General features: G+C 41.2%; 1 protein-coding gene across 3 annotated transcripts in view; it reads right to left on the bottom strand.

Moving 5' to 3' along the window:
* Txndc11 (thioredoxin domain containing 11) overlaps positions 1-16,384 on the bottom strand; it is a 60,568-nt gene that overhangs the window by 22,183 nt on the left and 22,001 nt on the right. For all 3 annotated transcript variants that reach the window (XM_021209199.2, XM_029544868.1, XM_029544867.1), the window contains exon 5: positions 9,194-9,287. In XM_021209199.2, coding sequence (XP_021064858.1) covers positions 9,194-9,287 — 94 coding nt within the window. The remainder of the gene's footprint in view (positions 1-9,193; positions 9,288-16,384) is intronic.

Genomic DNA, 16,384 nt, shown 5'->3' on the forward strand with positions numbered 1-16,384 from the left:
TGGATGGATGGATGGATGGATGGATGGATAGATAGATAGATAGATAGATAGATAGATAGATAGATAGATAGATAGATAGATAGATAGATAGATAGATGGATGAATACATAAATAGGCTTTAGTCTGCTGTGTGTGCACCTGCCAGAGCATGACTGTAAAGGAAAACCTTTGGTACAAGTTCTGGGGACAGAATCCAGGTTGTTATCGTTCCCTGCTCAGTCCTCCTTATTTTTCAGGGACCATGCGTACTATAGAGTTTGAACAATTATAAAATAAAGTTCAGTGTTGAGGGGGGATGTAGGAGATTAGTGTAGGGAACACTTCATCCTTTCCCACTCTCCTTCCTTATTGTAGATGTTAAATAAGATCAGTTAAATTTCAGCTTACCAAATCTGAACAAATTCAACACATAAAGGTATCACCTACAAAGCCTGGCACAGTGGTACACACACCTTTAATCCTAGCACTTGTAGGCAGAGACAGACAGGTGTCTGTGAGTCTGAGGCCAGCCTGGTCTACAGATAGTGTCCAGGTCAGCTTAAGCTGTTTCATAATAAGATCCTGTCTCAAAAATGAAAAACGTTTTCTTCAATTCCAAGTCCCACCTTCCAGCATTGCCAGCCTTAACCATCAGGCGAGGAGCAGCTGACTGGAACAGTAGGAATGCCTCTCTAGGTAAACAATCCTAAACACAAGCCTGACGAGTTTAAAGTAACTCAAGAGAAACACAGGAAGAATAACCCAGAAAGCAAAGGAGTAGTTTGTGAGGAGGCCTGCATGTACCTGGGCATCTGACTCAGAGTCACAGTCATGCAAGGAAAATGGGGGGTGGGGAAGATACTATAGAAAGCAATCACTAGCAAAAAAGCTAACTGCAAAGCAGTACACCACGGTGAGGGTGGGGACAATCAACCTCAGGAACTGCAGAACTGTAAGACTAAGGGTCAAGAGAACTGGGCTAAGTCCATAAAGCTCATTACAAAAGCTTCCCACGAGGCTATAAAACTGGCAATCTTGAACTACTAACACACCTTTTTACCCATGTATATTGCCACCATGGGAACCAGGATTTTCACTACTACGATAAGAAATTACACTGTAGGAGAGGAAGGCTAAAATACTGTGTGTCAGCCTGGAATCAGAGATAACTGTATAAGCTAGTTTTTCATTTTCACCTATGTATAGGATATAAAAATATGGATGTGGGGCTGGAGAGATGGCTCAGTGGTTAAGAACACTGACTGTTCTTCCAGAGGTCCTGAGTTCAATTCCCAGCAACTACATGGTGGCTCACAACCATTGGTAATGCCCCCTTCTGATGTGTGTGAAGACAGCTACAGTGTACTCATGTACATAAAATAAATAAATAAACAAACAAACAAATAAATAAATCTTTAAGATAGTATATGGATGCATTCACATATGGATATAAATGCATGTGTTTCCTGGTTCTATCTGCTGAGACCTTGAACTAAGAATGGCCAGAAGCCACCAAAGAGTATACCCAGCATTCAGACCTTCTCCCCAACTGTCAGTCTCCACAGAAGCCACCAGGCTCCTACAGAAGAGGCTGATGAGAGGGAAAAAAGCAGGAAGAGATGTGTGCTACAGTCCTATGGATGGACCCGGGCCTTCCACATGCTAGCAGACACTCCTACCAATGATCCACTCTCTTTTAGATGGTTCAGCACATTAAGTTCAGATGGTAAAAGTATCAGGAAGAAGAAAGGCAGCAGCTAAGCTACAGCTGAGGCTTGCAGAGCCTACGCGACACTGCACAGGATAGGCCAGAGTCCCGGTGAAGAGCTGTGATCAGAACAGCAAAATTAGCCAATGAGGACACTGATCTGGGACTCTGCTAATATCTCCAGCATGATGCGCTTGCAGCATAAGAATAAAAAGTGACAGCCTGCCTGGAGGCTGAATGGGGCCACTCAACGGCAGTTTAACTGCATCAGCATGAAGGAAGCAGGTTGTCTGCACAAAGCACAGCCTAACACACTGCAACTCTGAAACTTCTTGTGAACATGGTGGAAATTTTCCAGAAAGAAGTACATCAGGTTTGCGATATCATGCAATAATTAATATTTGGATTACAGTTTACAGTCTAAGAATGTGAGTGCACCCTGTTAAAGCAGGCACTGGCATGTCCTACACATGTCCTCTTTGTCACTTATAAATCTAACATGAGAAAAGTCATATTCTATTACTTTTTTAAGATCAGAAAAAAGGGGAGCTGGAAAGATGGCTCAATGGTTAAGAGCACCATCAGAACTCAGATCCTGAGTTCAGTTCTCAGCAACTACATGGTGGCTCACAACCACCTATAATGGGATCTGATGCCCTCTACTAGCATTCAGGTGTACATGCAGATAGAGTACTCATATAAATACATAAATAAATCTTTAAAAGAAAAAAAGATTAGAAAAATCTGTGTGTTTCTATCTGTGTGTGGGTACATGCACCTAGAACTGCAGTTATAAGCAGCTGTGAGTCCCTATCATGGATACTGAGATATGATCCTAGATTGCCTGCAAGACCAGTATGCTCACTTAAATACTGAATCATCTCTTCAGGCCTCTCAATTAATTCTTATAGTTCTCATACAGTCTATTTATTAGCCTGGTCCTTAGCCAGCTTTAGATCCCCAGTAACCACAAAGCAGCAAATGGTAAAAAAAAAAAAAAAAAAAAAAAAAATGACTACAAATGTGACAAGCTCTTAAAAGAACATCTGGGCAAGGAAACAGCTGCATGTGCCAATAGCTAATCAGATAAAGGCGACCAGAGCCTGAACTGTGGCCATTCACTCTCTCCAGGAGGGGAACAGGAAAACACTCAGACAACTGTCCTGTTGTAAGAGCTGAGGCATGGACCCTGTGTCCTTAGAGGTCACTGAGCCACTCTTAGGCACACTATAAGATAGGACATGTCCCATGAACACTCCCATGAGGGGAGCAACAGAAGGTACTGTTGTCCGCAAAGTCTGATGGGCTTTCAGTGGTCAGCCATCTTGCTTTGAATTCTCAATCTCACCTTCTGGCCATTTGTTAGAAGTTTGGGGCTCTTTGCCACTAACAGACTACATCACTCCAATTCCCATGTACCCTAGGGACAACTTTAGTCACTTTCCCTGTTCCCTGCACACACGTTTGTCACTACCCACCACTTTTTTTTCCGGGGGGGAGGGGTCGAGACAGAGTTTCTCTGTGTAGCCCTGGCTGTCCTGGAACTCACTCTGTAAACCAGGCTGGCCTCCAACTCAGAAATCCACCTGCCTCTGACTCCCAAGTGCTGGGATGAAAGGTGTGCGCCACCACTGCCCGGCTTACCCACCACTTTTACTCTCTAAGGATGCAAGGAGAATGAAGGAGGTGAAACTCCCTGTGGTTTCCCTTCTGGTCAATCTGGACTCTCATGCTCACATCAGGATTTTGTTAGGGGGTTTCTGAACACTCTCACCTCAGTCTGTTTTTTAGTACCATTTCCCTTAAAGTCAGTATGAAATATCAAAACCAGTTTTATATTAAGGAGAACACACATCTTCTGAGTCATGAACTACATCGATAAAGTAAAATGTTAACCTTTCAAATGCTAAAGGAAGAGTAAGAATAGCTACATTCATTAGAAAGCAGAATAGAAGACCAGGCATGGCAGCTCAGGCCTTTAATCTCAGCAATTGGGAGGCAGAGGCAAGTGGATCTCTAAGTTCCAGGCCTGCTTGATCTAGAGTGAGTTTTAGGACAGCCAGGACATAAGACAGTATCTCCTAAACTTCCTCATTCCTCAAACGTTGTGAAAATTACCATCAAAGATGACATTTCCTTCCCACTTCTTCAGAAAGAGATATACACTCTAACTAGAAACTGAACTTATACAATTTAATTGCCTCAGACACCTATAGTGCCTGGTGTTCTGGGAGTACTGTACCCAAGGATCCCCAAAGGACAAACAAGCCAGGGCTGAACAAGGCAGAACTCTTAGACCTCCAGGAGAGTTCTGTATGAGATCTCAAGGATCTGAACAAAGAGGAACACTGGGTCAAGAGAAAATGATACAGACATCTAGTGATAAGTATGTCCTGGTCTACTCCATAACTAAGTATCAGCAGATTAAGCTACATGTATTTAATCGGCATGACTGAGACATAATTTACCTCTAGGGAAATTTCTCTTCTGGCCATTTTTTGGTTAACTGTGACCTTTCAATAGGCAAACCAGTGTGGCCTGGAAATAGCCTTATTTTATTCTCATTAACTTCTGGTTTTCTCTCTTTTTTTTTTTCTTCTTCAGGGTTTTAGTTAAATTGGAAAAAGGAAAATAAGATTATGCTAAAAGAGGATAACAACTGTCCCACTGTAGCTGGGGACTCCCTCCCCAGTGCACTTATGATGACAACTCATACTTCATACTCCAATGTAGACATGCCTATCAAATGAAACCTTTTAAAAGAGAGAGAGAGAGAGAGGGGGGGGGGGGAAGGAGACAGAGTAGGCAAGTGGTAGGTAGTGGCACGCACCTTTAACCCCAGCACTCAGGAGGCAGAGGCAAGTGGATCTCTGAGATTGAGGTCAGCCTGGTCTACAGAGTGATTTCTAGGCCAGCGAGGCTACACAGAGAACCCTGCCTCAAAATACCATCCCCCAGCAAAAAAACGACACATTGCAGAAATGTTTACTATGTATAAACTACCACAATATTTGTATGTTCCCCTAGAAATGTTAACTTTGAGGTTTATATAGTTTTATGATTCTTCACATAAAGGCTAAAACAATTGTATAGAAAGAAATCTGGCATTTGGAGACCACAAACACATGTCAGAGTTTGTCAAGACACCGCTAAAGTAAACACAGGGAATCCTCTCTTGTGATCTGGAAAAAGAGGGAAAGTAAGATGCAGTTCCAGCTATATTATTTTAGAACATACACTGCAGAGCTAAATAGCTGTTGTCATGCATCTCCATGACAGGAAAATATACACTCTCACAGCAGCAGTCCTGTTCATCAGATCCCAAAGCAGTGTGAAGTGTTCAAATAGTTCCCTTTAAACTCCTTCCTTTCCACCCTCTGAGAAGGTGGCTAGTCTGAACATAGGCTTACAAGCCCTCTCCTATTTCAGGCTGTACTATGTGCTAATCAAGTCAGCCACGTGAGGTGTTTCTTTCCCTAAAGACAACCCTTTAAAAGATGTGAGAAGCACTCTTGCTTCACAGGCCTATAATTACTGTAGAAGGATCTCGGCATTTTAGAGCTGAAGTGTCCTTCAAAGGCTACTAGGGCAAAGCTCCTTTAAGATGAAAAAAGAAAATACATGCAAGCCACTAAGCCCACTACTAAATTTTCATCTTTTTCTTTTTAAAGACAAGGTCTCCTTCTGAAATCTAAGCTGGTCTTAATTCACAGGAAACCTCCTGCCTCCACCTCTAGAATTATAAGATTATAATCATGAGCCACCATCACCAACTATTATATTTCTTTTTTCCTTCCTTTAGTTTTTTGAGACAGGGTTTCTTTGTGTAGCCCTGGTTGTCCTGGAACTCATGCTATAGATCAGGCTGGCCTCAAACTCAGAGATCTGCCTGCCTCTGCCTCCTGAGTGAATGGGTTAAAGGTGTGCACCCCCACCAGCTGGCACTTTTTTTTTTTTTTTAAGCAAAAGAATAATAAAGACTGTTGACACTGAATGGCTCTAAGAACAAGACTCTGCTGTCTGGATAAGGCTGTTTCCTGTAGGTCCTAGAAGCACCAGGTACAGGCCCACAGTTAAACACCTAGCACTTGGGAATGACCAAGCATTAATGAGAGCCCACTAACACCTACACTGAAGAACCAAAAGAAGCTGTAACTAAATGAATAACCATGCTACGAGTGAGAAAGGGAAGGTAAGTATGAGCCTATGAACTGACTTCAAATCCATTCCCATATTTAACATAATTCTAACCCTAATCCACCTGAAAGCATGGATGTATTAAAAAAAAAAAAAAAAAAAAAAAAAAAACTTCGCAAGAACTAGAGGAAGTAGAATCTATCTACACTCTACCAAGTAGTAACAGCTTAGAAAGCCATATATTCATCATATTTATGTCTATAAAAATGATTACCTTGTGCTAGAGAGATGGCTCAGCAGTTAAGAGCACTGACTGCTCTACCAGAGGTCCTGAGTTCAATTCCTAGCAACCACAAGGTGGCTCACAACCATCTGTAATGGGATCCAATGCCCTCTTCTAGTGTGTCTGAAGACAGTGACAGTGTACTCACATATATAAAAAATAAATAAAATTTTAAAAAAAGTATACACATGTTTCTCGTATTGCACCTATTATTAACAATAAGGAAAATAACTCCCTCCTAGAGTCAGAGAGAGAAAGGGGGAGTAAATCCAGATGTTCAGGGTAAGATTCATCTTCAGGATATACATATTAAGTTAAAAATAACTCCAAACGTGTCTTCTTCTTAAGAAAATGGTTCATTAAGTGTAAGAGGGAACTTAGTCACTTAGGATGAGCAAGTGTGAATCTCAGCTCCTAACACTGTATGCAGCAGGATTCTAAGACCTGGTTAGAAGCAGTGTAGGAGGACAGAGAAAAGGTAAGTCCAACCACACATGTCATCAGAGATGGCGGGGTGCAGGGTGCAGGGGAAATCACCAAGCATGTTCATCTTGTACTTCTGAGGTATCTGGCTTTGTGTGGTTTGCTTTTGGGATACAGAGAAAGAACCCAGGCCTGAGCATCCTAGAGGGGAGGCTCTACCAGCTATACCTTTCTCCCAGTTTCTGTTTTATCATTTTTGTACTGGAGTGTGAGTCTTGCTGTTTTCTAGAATTAGTCTCAAATGAGTCCCCCTGCCTCAGCTCCCTGAGTAGCTCAGACTGTAAATGCCACCAACCTTCCTCCCCCCATGTCATTTATCCCTGTTTTGTTCTCATCTAGCTTGAAGGAAGGAAAGGGAGGGAAGAAAGGCTGCTGTCTTGTATCTGGAAAGGTTTTTCCATCTGAAAAACTGCAAATGAAAAAGCAGTTTAAGACAAATGACTCATTTCTTACTAAGGTGGCATAGCAGAATATAAGCAATCAAAACAAAAAACAAGCTTTCATGATCCCGAAATAGCCCTTCAGCTCAAGATTTTAAATGCTGCCTTCATTTTAGAGATTACTGGATTCCCTTTCATATACAACTTTGTTTATGTTCTTTCATGAAGAGCTTTAAATGTGTGTTTCTAAACTTATTTAAGTTGTATTTTATTTTTAGAATTCAAACTTGGAGCCAAATCTAATGATACAGCCCTGCAATCTCGCCTTCATGGCAGGCCAAGGTAGACCAACTGCAAGTTCAAAGCCAGCCTGGACAACTTAGTGAGACCTTATCTCAAAATAAAATGAAGAGGGTTGGGGATGTAGCTCAGTGAAAGAGCATAAGACACCTATGTCCAATCCCTAGTGTAGGGATTTACTAAGCCCTGTCAATCACTTGCAGCTCGGCAGCTCAGTCTTTCAAGAAGACAGGACACACTTACATAACAGGTCACTTTCCCCTTAGTATCACCCAGAGTCAATTCTCTGTGCATCAAACCCCAAAACAATGCACATTAAAATGGCTATCATAGAGCCGGGCGTGGTGGCACATGCCTTTAATCCCAGCACTTGGGAGGCAGAGGCAGGCGGATTTCTGAGTTCGAGGCCAGCCTGGTCTACAGAGTGAGTTCCAGGACAGCCAGGGCTATACAGAGAAACCCTGTCTCAAAAAAACAAAACAAAATAAAAAAAATTGGTTATCATATAATTGTTTGATATAATAATGATGTATTATTGTAAGTTTTTAAACCTGAAATAATCTAACACCCAGTTTTTAAAAAAAATAATAGATAGTTGATCTATTGGGATAATGTAACAGCATTTAAAGAGATCACTCACTTGGCAAATACCCAGCCACTAAAGAAGAACTCATGCTCCCACCCCTAGAAACTTAAGTTTAAAAAGACATTCAGGGCTGGTGAGATGGCTCAGTGGGTAAGAGCACCCGACTGCTCTTCCGAAGGTCCAGAGTTCAAATCCCAGCAACCACATGGTGGCTCACAACCATCCGTAACAAGATCTGACGCCCTCTTCTGGAGTGTCTGAAGACAGCTACAGACACTAAGACAGCTATACTTACATATAATAAATAAATAAATCTTTAAAAAAAAAAAAAAGACATTCAACAGATTATTTTATAATTACATTCATAAAGGTATACATGAAGTTGTGATAATTACTAGGGAGAAACAACAAGGAACAGTTTAGGTTCAGGAAGGGGCTTATTGGACACTGTGGTATTTGAGCTGGACCCTGAGGGATGAATAAGAGTCTAACAGGCTCAGGGCTCTTCTGCCTTCTAGAAAGGACTAACATTTGCAAAGTATCATGGGAAGAGGAGGGCAGAAACTAAAAACAGCTAAGTGCCCACTGTCTAGTCCAGATGTGAGTGAAGCACCACCATGGTAACAAAAGAATCAGAGACAAGTGTGTGATGGATGTATCCAACTGAACTGACTGACAGACTCGCCATGACCTTGAGAGAACACAAAGCAATATGGAAAGAGGAAGAGGCTATGGGAGTAACACACAGATGTGGAGTGAGACTGATGCAGGCTCGTGATGTACTGTGGCATACCTGTGACCTTTGGAAACCACCCTGTGAAGGAAAGGCCCTGAGTTAAATGGCACAGCATAGTCAACTATCGACTAGGTAAGCACTGAGTCAGATCAAAACCTGTCACTTCACATAAAACATAACAACAGCCCAAATGAAATTTAAAACAGAGTATGATTTGGCGCCAGAGGGTCAAACTCTATATAATAATATGCTACATCTAATAAACAATAGCCCTGATTATTTTATTTATTTTTTTATTTTTAGGCAGGGTCTCCCTATGTAGAGCAAACTGGCCTGGAGCCCACAGAGATCCGCCTGCCTCTGCCTCCCAAGTGCTAGGATTAAAGGCGTGCGCCACCACGCCCAGCAAGAGAATATCTGGTACAGTACAATGCTTTATTAATCGAAGTTAAATGAGAGAGTTAATTCATTAAAAATACATTGAGAAAAGGAACCCAGCAAATTAGAAAATATAACCATAAAGATACTATATGCCAAAACATATAAAAAATCAGTACATCTCTGCTTAATGTGCCAATGTCTTAATACACATTCGTTTTACCTTTCTTTAAAGAATACAGTGCTGAGGTGAAGAAGGTCAAGTAACCAGGAGGCTGGGGTGAACCACTGAATTCAAAGTATCCGAGAACTCCAGGCTGCAGGGACAAGAGTACAATTAGGTGACAGAGGCACTGTCAGCTGTATGATAAATAGCTGCTATCTTAAGTATCTTAAGTATAGGAAAAGGTGTGATGCCAGGCATGGATGGTGAATATACTGCCACATTTCTTTTCTAAATCTGACCACCTGAGGAGGGCTGTGTGTGGGCTGCGGTGAACTTCCTCTCCATTCAGCCAGCTCCTGGAGTGAGGGAAGGAGTGCAGCAGCCTTCCTACTGGATTCCCCCGTCCCTAAGCAGACCTTCCCACCTCTGTTGGCAGCACAGAGCCCTGGCAGCAAACCCCACAGGTTCAGATTCTCATTCTTTGTGGTTCTGGGTATATTGTATCAGTATTAACCAGTACTCTGGTTATATTAGACCAGTAGCATCACTGTATTTGTATCTTTCTTGGGTTTCTCTATCAGTCACTTCCTCTCTAAATTCACTTTCTCCCTTTGGTAGAAATCATGTTATATTTGGCCTCACCTGTAACCTGGTCCCTTCTTTTTCTCCACATTCAATACCACTGAATGGCAAGGCCCTCTCTAGTCAGGTTAGCTACAAAGAAACTCTGGCCCTCCTTCTCCACTCAAACTCAATCCATCTGCTTAATCTACTCCTGTAAGCTTAGCACAGAATAGCCCTTCCATATGCCAAAACAATTAGCTGTTCCCTACCATACATCTGCTTTGCTTGCTGTCTTTGAAGGTGCCACAGCACCCCTGTCTGGTTTGGTTCTGTGGCAATCACATCTGTCTAAAGACCCTAGCAGTTATGAGATCTTAGAGAAATGAATGATAGAACTAGAGTCAGAAGACTTAAGCTCAAGCCTAGGCTCCAGGAGCTAAATGTATGGCCCTGTGGTGATCATGCAAGCAATGGTTTCTTACTGGAAGCAGTGTTAATTCTTCACATAGTAACAGTGAAGGAAAAGCCTAGTCATAGGCATCAGTCTGATGTAGATGAGCCCTTTAGCTCTGATGCCCTCAGCACCATGCTCTTATAGGTAACTAGAAAGACAGATACTTAGGACAAAAATGGATTAAAAAATTTGAGACAGAGATTTCATATGTTTATAATATTTAAAACCAAAGTTAACCAGTCATGGTGGCTCAAGCCCATAATTCCAGCATTCAGAAGGCAGACAGTATGCCAGCCTGTTCTACATAGTGAATTTGAAGACCAGTCAGGGTTACAGTGAGACCTTCTCACAAAAAATAAAAATAAGTAAAAATAAAATTAAAAAGCAAAGAAAAAGTCCAGCATGGTGGTAAAAACAGGAGATAAAGAGTTCTACATTGCCGTTTTAAAAAAGATTTATTTATTTTATGTATATGAAAATGAGTACATTGTCAGTCTTCAGACACACCAGAAGAGGACATTGGATCTCATTACAGATGGTTGCTAGGAATTGAACTCAGGGCTCTGGACGAGCACTCAGTGCTCTTAGCCTCTGGCCTCTCTTCTACAGAGTTCTGTTAGGTTCACTTTAGTCACAATACTGCTTATCACTAATATTTCCCCTTAGTAATTCTACATTCATTGATGCCTTCTGACTCACCCATGAGATGTCACCTTACATCACAGAGTTGGCATTATCTATCATGATATTCTAGAATCTAAACCATCTATCTAGAGCCATCTCTCTAGCCCCAGTTCCAAGTTATTATATATATGAGTTTGAGGCCAGCCTGGCTTGCAGGAAACTGTTTCAGATAACAGAAAATCTGCCGTGTCCCCCAACATCCCTCCCCAATAGTATGCTGCACGAAAAGAGGACATTTCTGGTTTATACTGAAGATTCTTCTTTTCAAGCTAAACTACTTGGTTAACTCTCTAGATTCAATTAAGTCAACTAGTCTTCATCTGGAAAACAAAACAAAATCCTAACATACAGAAAAAAATCTAGCAAATAGCCTATTCTCAAACTGAGAAAATCAGGATGCTGTTGTTTCATGTCATTTGCAGTACTGGGGATGGAACCCAGCGCCTCCTACATGGGCAAGGACACACTCTCCCAGGCAACACCAGCCTCCTACATGGGTAAGGACACACTCTCCCAGGCAACACCAGCTCAGGACAAAAGAAAAAACCGGAAGCTAATGGTTATTTGTTTGTTTGTTTGTTTTTTCTTACTCCTTCAGAACTCCTTAAACAAGCCAGCCTACAATATATTTACAACAGAGCACATTTACCTTCTTAAGATTTTCAGCCATTCCTTAATAGAATAAGCTTTCTTATCAGGAACATAAGACAACCTTTCAGAAATTCTAGGAACTGTTAATGCTGTACAAAAATAAAAACTATTATAATGACTCATTTAAACTTCTTTAATTTCTGATCACTCTCCTAAACCAAAGCCAATGAAGTAAAATAGTTCTAAATATTAATAAGTAAATGTTCCATGTGAATTTTATTTCTCTTCCCACATCACATTACCTTAGAGAGGTTCATGGAAATGGCTATGTGTATTATGACCCATAGATATGCTATCTATACCCACGAATGCATGCAATTACATATGTATAAAATGAACACATACAGAATACAAGCTCTGATTCAAGGGAAATCTCAACTAAATCTTTTCTTTCTAATGGCAATTATTTATTACATATGAGTGAGTGTCTACATGCTGTGGTGACATTTGGGGTCAGAATACTCAGAGAATACTCAGAGAGGAGTCAGTTCTCTCTACTATGTGAGCACAGAAGATCAAATTCAGGCTTGGGGACAAGTGCCTTTATCCACCGGACAGTCTTTACCAGCTTCCACACTAAATCTTTGAAAATGAAAAACTCCTGGACTGTTTGCAGTGCCCTTTGAGAGAATGTACGTATAAAGTTTATTCTCGCTGCAGCAAGTTTTAGTTTTTGACAGTGGTGGGGATCAAAGCCAGGGCTTTTGTGTGTACTAGGCAAACCCTCTAACTCATGTCTACACTCCCAGTACTACTGCTGAAGCACATACTGTGTGGATGGAGGAACCTTCAGAGGAACTGACATTGAAACTGTCAAGTAAGTAGTCTGAGCAAGGAAATTCACCAAACACTACAATGCAGAACACAGCAAAAATCATTTCACTCTTCACTGTCAAAGGAATGAAGAACAGAAGCTTCACACTGTATGAGGTGATTAAAAGTTGAATAAACTCTAAAATACTACCTATTTAAAACACAACCAGTGAGATGGCAAAGTCAACTCAGCAGTTAAGAGAATACACTGCTCTTGCAGTAGAACTGAGTTCAATTCCTAGCACCCATGCTGGGCACTATACAACTGCCTGTAATTCAAGCTCCAGGGCCTCCAACACCTTTTTCTGGCCTCTGAAAGCACCTGTATTTATGTGCATATACCATCCCAAATGTACATAACTAAAAATAAAAAAACTTAAATTAAATTATAACAGGTATAGTCTATCCTAAGTGCTAGCTATGATACAATTCTGTGGCAGTCTGTACTGAGGTGTGAGAACTGGTATGCTTGATAACATAACCTAATATTAGTACTTCAAAATAATGAAACAACTCTGGTCATGCTGTAGGTAAAGCAAAATCTACAGAGTTCCCCAAATTTGCAATGTCTCTCCAACAGAAGCTATGTCATTATTTAAAAAATAACATAAATTAGCTACACATATTTCAATTCCTTTCATGTCTTGCTTACCCTTGAGTAAAAACAAGGGTGAGGAACAGGTGTATCTACAAACAAACTTTAGTAGACTTGAGCTTTTGAGAGCTTAACTGCATCTATGAGCTAGCTTGCAACAGACAACTCCAATCCGGTACTTAATGCTCTCACAGATTCCCTTCTGGAGAAGGTAGCTAAGGATTTGGCACTGGGCAGCAGACACCAGGCTTAGGTTCTGGTAATGTCCTACTGTTTCTTATTCCCAGAGACTTAACCAGCTCCCCCCAATAAACAAGCCAACTGCCTATCTTTCTTTCTTTTCTTATTCTTTATTTTTTTTCTTATAGTTTTTTGAGAGGGTTTCTCTGTGTAGCCCTGGCTATTCTGGAACTCACTCTGTAGACCAGGCTGGCCTCAAACTCAGAGATCTGCTCACCTCTGCCTCTCAAGTACTATAACTAAAGGCATGGACCACCACTATCCATCAACAGCCTACTTCTATTTCAGCCAACTGACAGTGTCATTTGGAGGCATAATGGAGACAGTCCTGAAACCTCACCTTCCACTGTCCTTTTTCCTTGACGAAACGATTCCAGTACTCGTTGGGGGCTCTCTACTCTCTCTAGCTTCCTGAGATCTGGTCTGGTCTGGTCAGATCATACAAGCTTCATCTTGTCTAGGATCTTTTCCTAGTGAGGACTTCTTGTTTTCCAAAACAGCTGCATCCTTCCCCTGCTCCCAGATCATTACTCTCACTTCACGGCACTTACAATCTGACACAAATCGGTGGCTCAGAAACAGCAGTCACTTTCTCTGTTCTCTGGAGAACTGGGTCTGTGTGTTAGTGGGGTAGTGGGGTGTCTTTCCTGCTTCTTCCAGCTCCAAATAGTTCCAGGCCCACACTTCTTTGAGTCTGCAATGCTCCAGGATCAGCCCCAGCCTTCTCAGTCCTCTCCACACCAGATGCTATTCCATCAACATACCAGTCTCTAGATTTAGGATTTCATCCAAAATTCTGAATGAGTTAATCATAAGACCCTTGACAGATTACATCTACAAGGACTTCTCTTTTCTCTTCTCTCTCTTTTTTTTTTTTATTTTTTATTTTTTGGTTTTTTGGGTAGCTGGGCGTGGTGGAGCACGCCTTTAATCCCAGCACTCGGGAAGCAGAGGCAGGCAGATTTCTGAATTCAAGGCCAGCCCGGTCTACAAAGTGAGTTCCAGGACAGCCAGGGCTACACAGAGAAACCGTCTCGAAAAACCAAAAAAAAAAAAAAAAAAAAAAAAAAGATATTCTCTTCTTTTCTCTCTCTTAAGTTAGGGTCTCTGGTTATCCTGGAGCTAGCTATATAGACCACACGGACCTAGAACTCACCTGTCTCTACCTCTCCATAATGTGTTAGGATTAAAGGTGTGTACTACCAGGCCCCACAGGCCCTATTTTTAAATAAAGCTACATTGTAAAGTTTCACACAGACATCAGCCTAGTATCCCTTTTTTATTTGTTTTCTGAGGTTCCCTTAGCATACCTGGAAGTATTAAGTTCCACCCCAGCAACTGGGGGTGGTTGCCCATTTGTTGTCACTCTACCAAGCATTGTCTATCTTGTCATAATTAGACTTCCCCCTCAGAGCTCCTGCCACAGAGCAAACAACATGCATTTGATAAAGCTCCTTCATCAACTTTAGCAAAAAACAAGACACAATGTACCTCTTGACCCACTTTGTGTGATTTAACTCCATTCCATGATGTAGACTTCTTTTGTTTGCTTTTTTTGTTTTGGTTTTGGTTTTTCGAGACAGGGTTTCTCTGTGTAGCCCTGGCTGTCCTGGAACTCACTTTGTAGACCAGGCTGGCCACGAACTCAGAAATCCGCCTGCCTCTGCCTCCCGAGTGCTGGGATTAAAGGCGTGCCCCACCACGCCCCGCATGATGTAGACTCTTAGTAGCTGTTTAAGCAAGGAGGCATAAACCAGCTAAAAAGGGTCAGCAAATCCTCAATACCTCCTGTAACACATCTGTTATGGATGCAGACACCATTTGCAGACTAGAGTAGATTTTGGCAGATAGCACACACCCTCTAGTGGCCTAATTAGCAATTACCTTGCTGTGTTTCTTTAAAAAAATTCTCCCCTTTTCCCACACTTTCCTTTTCTGACTTACATATGTCTGTGAGTGCCTACATGCATGCATGTGAACTACACGTATGCCTGGTGCCCTGGAACTGGAGGTACCAACAGTTGTGAATCACCAGCTAGACACAGAGAATAGAACCAGAGCCCTCTAGAAGAACAGCCCATGCTTTTACCCTCTGCCCCATCTCTCCAGCCCCGTTGATGCACATTTACTTATTGGCACTTAAAACCATTTCTGCCTTGATTTTAATTCATTATAAAGCCTTCTTAGTTACAGCAGTATAAACTATGAACTGATAGAAATGCTGCATACTTGCTCAACACTCAGACAGACTTGTGAATAAAAGCACTATGATATTAGAAGCTGGGCATTGAAGTTTTTCTGGCAAAATCTCAGGTTTTCTCTCACCTAACAATTTATCAACACCCTACTTACCCTGCTCCCACCAAGATTCCTAGGCCTATTTACATCCTGCTTAATTTTAAAACAACTTAGTTTATCATAAGAATAAATTAATAGATACATGCTAAATAATTCATCTTAAGTAAATTACAGAAATTCACAAAAAGGTTTAGAAACTATTTTGGCACAAATATAAAAGTTCTAAATAACAGTACTATTTATTGGCATTTGGTAGGTAGGTTGTAAGGTAAAAATCAGATGATTTTGGCCATGTGATTGAAAAATAAAGCACTTGATATGGAAGCTACCAATACCAGAGAGACGATACCTTAAAAAAGAATCAAAACAAAACAACAACAAAACCCCATTAAAATTAGAAGGCATAAAACCAGTGGAAACTTCATCTTACTTACTCAGTCTTATTCCTTTTTCAATCAACTTCAAGACCATCAAAATAACTATGACCCACATTCTGTCTGACCACATCTGCCTGTCTACAAACAAGTGGGCAAGAAGAGCTGTCTGTGCTCTAGCAGGAGGAACTGGAGGAAGTACAGTCTAATATGCTTATACGGAATGACTTACTTGAAGCTCTCATCTTCCTCTATTGTGGCCCTGGTAAAGTTCACTGCAGTTCCTAGCTACACAGGAGGTTCAAGTTAGCATTATGCTAGTGCATATCTAGGAGGAAAATTCTAAGACCCTACGATCTCAGTTTTGTGATTATAATACATAGGTCACTCCCATTCTGCATAATAAATCCTGACAACTCAGTAACCAGAAATAGCAAACTGTTGCTTTAATATGGACTGAGAGTCATAGCCTTGTCTTTTGTTATTTCATAAAAACAAATAAAATTATAGCCAAATTAAAAAGTCAACACCTTCTGAATCTTTCTGTCATAAAAGAAAAGGAAGGAGGGAGGGAG

The sequence above is a fragment of the Mus pahari genome, chromosome 12 (genome assembly GCF_900095145.1).
Source record: "Mus pahari chromosome 12, PAHARI_EIJ_v1.1, whole genome shotgun sequence".
NCBI lineage: Eukaryota > Metazoa > Chordata > Mammalia > Rodentia > Muridae > Mus > Mus pahari.